This window comes from Sinocyclocheilus rhinocerous, unplaced genomic scaffold (assembly GCF_001515625.1).
Source record: "Sinocyclocheilus rhinocerous isolate Xijiao unplaced genomic scaffold, SAMN03320098_v1.1 scaffold1436, whole genome shotgun sequence".
Taxonomy (NCBI): Eukaryota; Metazoa; Chordata; class Actinopteri; order Cypriniformes; family Cyprinidae; genus Sinocyclocheilus; species Sinocyclocheilus rhinocerous.
Window position 1 is genome coordinate 908,700 of NW_015647013.1, and position 6,945 is coordinate 915,644.

General features: G+C 37.7%; 1 protein-coding gene across 3 annotated transcripts in view; it reads left to right on the plus strand.

Annotated features, from left to right (window-relative positions):
- Positions 1-3,209: 3,209 nt before the first annotated feature.
- The window catches only part of LOC107708253 (max dimerization protein 1-like), a 33,730-nt gene continuing 29,994 nt past the window's right edge, over positions 3,210-6,945 (plus strand). For all 3 annotated transcript variants that reach the window (XM_016512440.1, XM_016512441.1, XM_016512442.1), the window contains exons 1-2: positions 3,210-4,274; positions 4,913-5,012. In XM_016512440.1, coding sequence (XP_016367926.1) covers positions 4,208-4,274; positions 4,913-5,012 — 167 coding nt within the window. In that variant the 5' untranslated portion in view covers positions 3,210-4,207. The remainder of the gene's footprint in view (positions 4,275-4,912; positions 5,013-6,945) is intronic.

Sequence of the window (6,945 nt, forward strand, 5' to 3'; positions counted from 1 at the left end):
TTAGTTAATTAAGAGACTTGCATTTTAGACACCAGATCGCCTGTTTTTGCTCTATTTCGACAACAAAAATAATTCCAGACACAGCCGCCATAGCACAGTTTTGCGTCTCTGAGCAACATGACGGTGTGTTTCGTTCCTGAATGAATCAACCGTTTAAATGATTCGGTTCTGCCTCCCTCCTACTGTTAAAATGTAACTTTAAATGTAAAATGTTAAAATGTAAGTACGAGTAAGAGCACATTTTAAATGAGCTACTTTTTACTTACTTGAGTAGATTTTTAGACTGGTACTTTTACTTGTACTTAAGTAAAATTTCATTAATGTAATGGTACTTGAGTAGAATATTTTCGTACTCTTTCCACCTCTGATTTTGATTATTGTCAAAAGTAGGCTATTGGTACTCAGAGGTGTTTAAGCTAGTCAGAATCCACTCAGTTTTCACTTAAGCAACACTTAATTGAAAATATTTGAAGGATGCATGCCAATATTTTAAAATATTTTCTTTAAAATTATTGTTAGCATAAATAATGAATTTATTTTTATTTTCAAATAAATAAATAAAATACTTCCAATACATTTGGTTTATTTTGCTGTGGTACTGAAATTGATTCTGAAAATCATTTGTTGTAATGTATAATTAAGAGCTCATATTAAAGAGCTGATTTTATTTTCAAGTCATGGCCATAAACTGTATGTTTTTAAAGACTTCTCCAGAGAGGAATATATTACTTTAAGGCGTTCTCCTTGTCTTTTATTCCCGCCATAATTAAAATAAAAATGTCCTGTAAAATGATCACCGAAAAAGAGTGGGAACCCTGGAAAGTCATACAAATTATGAAAATAAATCTAGGAATTATTGGTTTGTTGGACTTCAGATCAGTAGGGGTTGAGGCATCATAAGTAACTAGATGTTTTATGGATGGTAACTGTAATATTATTACTGAAATCGAGTGATTAGTAATTTGTTACACTGCTAGTTACTGCACAAAGTAATATTATTACTGTAACTAGTTACTGCTCACCCTATTCGAACCACCAAACGAGAAGTAGATGTACTTTGCAGTTTGTTTGCAATAATGTATATTATCTTATTTTTATATACTTGACAAATAGTAGCAGTGTATTATTGTCAAACTGTTTACAGCTTCTTCTTTTTTTGGGCAAAGCTGATGCTCTAAATAACCACAAGATGGCACAGCTAGACAGAGAGTGTGTGAAAGATATTCCTGCTAATTAAAGTTGAAGATTAAATCTTAAAGGTCCCATATTTTACACCTTTCTGGAGTTTTATTTTAGGTTTTGATGTCCTTAAGAATATATATTTGCGGTATAAGTACCAAAAACCATCTCAATATATTTTAACAGCTCCTCTCTCAGAGCTCTTTAACAATCAAGCAATTGTAATATAAAAGTCATGATTTTTGGCTAAAGGAGAGTGGGACGTGGGCGGTGCTCGGGGGGGTGACTGAAGGCAGTGACTGTGTAGTTCTGACGTCAACTTTTTACGGAAGTCACAACGGTTCGTGAAAAATCACAGCTACTTTATGCAGACTGTGTGCATTTTACTGTGGACTGACTGTTTTGAAACTTATATGGTAGTTACATAGCCCCTAGACCTCAGTTATCGTGAAAAAAGCCAGGAAATTTCAGTTTTAACAATATGGGACCTTTAAATATTGTGTGCTGTAATGTTACAATATACCTTTTTTTTTCTGAAAAACTCCAGATCTTCAACTTGATAGTAGTTCAGTGATTTGCAATTTTTCGCTTTATTTTGCTATTGCATTCTATTTTTTGAGTCCCTTTTTTATATGTACAAACGGCGTGCATTATGAGAAAAGTAACTTGGGAAGTTAATATCCCAGCAACAGTTCTGTATTTGGCCAATCACCTGTGCAGGTACTGCATGGCTCAGTGACGAGCGCTCTCATTGGTGGACAGTGATGTAATGTTTTGGTGCAGGAAGGAGATCAATGATGTAATCATATTTCTCTTGCAGGCAATACATGAATAGGAAAGGTGGTTTCAACAGACCTTTGGATTTCATTGAGTCGTCTGGAAGCACGTTTGAGCGACTTTGACGTCTTTGTGATGAAAACGTGTATTCCCTTTTCTTCCCCGAGTTTATGTAAACGTGTTTCAGCAGTTTTCCATCTGTTTTGTTTTTCAGTCAGTGGCTGTTATGTAAGTGTCAGTGCAGTTTCTAGTAGCTCAGTTTAGAAGGATTGTTTGTTTTGAATACCTTATTCTGTGAAAACTGCAGTGCTAAATAAATGGAAACTCTTGATGAATGTGTTTGTTTTTGTCAATTAGTGTGTTATTGTGCAGTTTTAGCATCATTCAACCGTCACATCTTTTATTTATTAATTTATTTTTACTTTTTTTTTTGGAACATTTTGTAAGAAAACATTTTTTACATCAGAAAGAAATGTGAGAAAATAAACAAAAACAATTCAATAGAGTGGTATACATTCTGCTTTTTAACGTGTGTGTGTGTGTGTGTATGATATATGTATGTGTGTGTGTGTGTGTGTGTGTCTGTCTGTCTGTCTCTCTCTGTTACATATACACTCACATACAGTGCATATATAGTCAATGATTATTTACATTACAGTATTCAGTCCATTTCTTCCAGTATTTTAGAAATGAGTCCATCACATATGGTTTAATGGTGTTAAATTTGTCTAAAATATCCAGAAAAATGAACAATAAAAGTGGAGAATTAGACAATAATTCCACTGTTATCTGTTTAAAACGTACAAATCATGTTAAATAATCTTAACCATCAGCATTTACAGGGGAGGTGTGTGTGTGTGTGTGTGTTGAGTTCCGGTACGACGGCCAATCACAGGCGACAGCGCTGCGGCAGTCCAGCCAATCACAGCATAACAACAACACGATTTGCATAATAATCCATTTTGGCTCAGGAGCAAATGCCAGAATACTACGGCACAGGTTGTACGCTCGATCCAAAATGGCGCTACAGTGCTACTTAGTTGCACTATTATCTTGCGGAATCGCTTTACGGCACGCTTTAGAATGCGCCTCAGCCATTGGTCCGTTCTAGATACGGTCCTGCAGATTGACAGTGAACGCTTCCAATGAGAAGCCCGCTTCCTGTATCGTCCATCCAATAGGATCGCAGGTTCTCCCAAGCCCCTGACAGGCGTACAGTAACATGACAGCAGCTAGCAAACATCACATCTGCCTGGCTCAACGACGTTATGGTTACGCTAGCTGCGTGTTTTTTCTCCTATTTTTTTTTACTCATTTTTCCTCAGTTGCACACAGCCACAGCTTAGCATATGTTCAGCTCGAGCTGTTTAATAAGTAGCCAGATCGTCTGTCACGCTTGAAATATCGAAACCAGCGATTGTTTGGACTTTTGGAGGCCGTGTGTTTTATTTTAACGCATTTTTTCAACGACCAATCAAGATTTTTTTCCTTTTTTTAATACACAACACGATTGCCTACCACCTCGCTGGACGGGCATATCAAAATTTACGTTTTTTTTATTAAAGAAGAAAGAATTGGGGTTGAATGCTGTTTGTTTTCCAGCCAGCACAGCAGCACCAAAGCTCAAATTATTAGCAAAAATATCACCAGCTGCTTTAATATACTTTTTTGTGTGACAATCTGGCAACCCGCGCCCTCACATCGATCTGCCTGAGCTGTCAATCCAGTATTTTTGCCTATTTTTTCCCCCAGATGCTCTCTAGTTAACAGCGTTTGCTGTCAGTATCAGAGCCTAAAATTGACCAAGTGCAGAACTAAAGCTGTGAGCTCTTATCTGTTTGACAGCTCATCTATAAAAGTCTTCAGACCTTCCTATGCTTTCAGGAAGAGTTGCCAGATTGTGCCAACCTGGAAGGGGTTTTGTCCAAAATCTCGATTAATATGAACAGGACTAGTTAACTAGTTACTTCTTGGCAGCTGAGGGACATTTTTAATTCGATTTTATCAAAACCAGCGTGTTTAGTTGTTTTTTTTTACAACCCGTTTTTTGTACACATTTCTGGTTTTCTCAAATATCAACAATCCCCACATCTAAACACCTCCCTCGCTGCCTTATGCAAGCAATATTTTGTATAAAATTCGCCTGCCTGGGTTTTTCTGGAGGAGGAAGAAGCGCTCTGCAGCGAAAGGCTGCTGCTTGTTTCTTTTCTGACACGGATTGTCGTTTTTTAATCGCTGTTTATTGCTTAAAATGACGGCTATTGAGAAACTGCAGATGTTAATCGAAGCAGCTGAATATCTCGATCGGAGAGAAAGAGGTAAAGACGTATTGCAACATATGTTTATAAGCTATAAAAAATGATATTTTGCATCCAAATGAATCCTGACACTGTTGCTAGGGTTCTTGTCTGCTACAAAGCAAAACAATTGGGCTCCGACCTGTTTGTTTATTTAGAGGCGAATGCATGATATGCACACGGTGTGTTTTCTGTTGTTGTGATATTTGGGGAAGATCATCAAGACAGCTGTCTGGTCAGCACACATAGGGGACACTAATGTGTCCCTAACCCCCTCTAGGGATAAAACCCAAGTGCATATGGCATAGATATATTTTTTAATGATGCCTGATGGCGTGTTTGTGCGCAAATGTGGAATTGCAATCAATGCACTTTTGTAGCATTGCATTGCTGTTGGTTTACAGTGGAGGGATTCCTGGTGCATCCCCCCCTCCCATCTATCTGTTGTGGTTCTGCTGGCTATTGGGTTTACTCCAGTTCAGATGACATCATTGACCCAAAAGCAAGACATTTGTCAAGAAATGGGTTAATTGTAACATGTATAGCATCCCAGGTTCTAAAAAAACGGTCAATAATTGTAATCAATGGCTCTGATTTTCAGGTAGCCGGTGTGCTTTGTGGTCTAATGAGCTTCTAAATGTCTCTGTTTGGATTTGCAGAAGCGGAGCACGGCTATGCCTCCATGTTACCCTTCACCAGCAACAAAGAGAGGGATGGCTTGAAGCGAAAAATCAAAAGCAAGAAAAATTGCAGCAGCAGGTACTTCCATCTAGTTTCTGCAATAACGGAAACTCTCGTGACGAAATTTCTCAGAGTCAATCCTGAATGCATTTTAGAGTTTTTATCCAAAGCAAATTTGAAAAATAGGCTCTTTTTGTTGTATTTTAACTCATTACTCGCCGTGAAAACACCAACCAACCAACCAACCAAACTATGATGGCTTTAAATGAAAAACCAAAAGAAAGACAGATTTCAGCAGTAGATTCTTCCAGCTAGCTTCTGCGATAACGGAAACTCTCGTGACGAAATTCCGAACAGAGTCGATCCTGAATGCATTTGAGAGTTTCTATTCAAAGCAAATTTAAAAAATAGGCTCTTTTTGTAGTATTTTAACTCATTACTCGCCGTGAAAACACCAACCAACTGATCTACGATGGCTTGAAACGAAAAAACAAAAGCAAGAATGATTTCAGCAGCAGGTGCTTCCACCTAGTTTCTGAGGAATTTTTTTTTGAAGATATTTCTCTTTTGCAGTATTTTAACTTGTTAGAGCTATGTTTCCATCAAAATATTGAGAACATTTCCTTTAAAGTTGTCCAAATTAAGTTCTTAGCAATGCATATTACTAATCAATGACTTCGGTTTTCTCCTTGTTTAACTGAAGACAGTTCTGGCACATCCAACTGTTAATTTCATCAATGCATTGGCAGAGGGAGCCAATGGGGCTGTAGTCATTTGGAAATAAGGCTAGGTAAATCTTGCAACATCTGTGATATTTTATTTGCATATTGCATGTTTACACTTCTTCTAAGAATAGCAGTTGGTGGAATGTAAGTGGGTTAGTATCTTGATCATATTCCGGCTGAACTTAAGCATGCCTTAAAAAGATGCAAGAAGTGTCGGTGCACCAAATACATGAGAATCACACGGCCTCAGAATATGCAAGTAACCTACATTCAGCGCTGGTGTTAATGCATCATGCGTGAAAAGTTTTTGCGTTTCTGCGCTGCATAAGCTCCTCGCATCTCTCCAGCTGACTCATTAGACGGCTCTCCCGTCCATGCACACTGCTTGGAGAATGGAAAGTGATTCATTCGCTCGAGCTTTGAGTTGTGCATCCGATGGCAGAGCTAGGAATGCCATTTATGCATACGTTCGAGTGTGTGTTTGTGAAACCCTTTATTATATGTAGGTCAGGTGGCTCTCCTATCTATCTTTCCCTCCAGCTTATATAGTATATGACAGGGCTCCTCCTACCTCTTGCTTATATTCAGACCGTATGTGGGCTAATGCACACAGCGGCAGCCGTGGGTTCTCCTCTCGTTCCTGTGTGAATGTGTGCGCTGGTGCCGTATTTTAAGCCCTTCTTGTATTCTCTGTGCAGTTCTAATGGTGTGTGTGTGTGTGTGTGTGTGTGTGTAAATAGTGTTGGGAAGGTTACTTTGGAAATGTAATCGGTTACAGATTACAAGTTACTCTATTTAAAATGTGATAAGTGGTGTAACTATTTCAGTTACTTTATTAATGTAACTGATTACTTGATTAATTTTTCTGAATTTCTAATAGAACTGATAATTATTCTGAAATATTTAAAGCAGGCAGGGTTAACCTTACAGTAGAACTCAACACTGATTACTGTCAGACTTTCAGAATCCTTCATCATTTGAATTAAGATTATAAAAATTTAATTTTAAAGCACAGCCACTACAAAATCAGACTGTCGCACCTCTTTTTACGTTGAGATTTTTCTACAGATTTAAAATCACAACAAGATAGTTATAGTTTAATAGCTATGAAACTATGAAGCTATTGCATAACTATGACAGGAAACACTTGCATCTAACAATGCTTCGGAAAAAAACAGCTAATAAAATAAAGCATATACATAAACCTAAATGTGTCCCTGGAGCACAAAAGCAGTGTTAAGTCGCTGGGGTATATTTGTAGAAATAGCCAACAATACATTGTATGG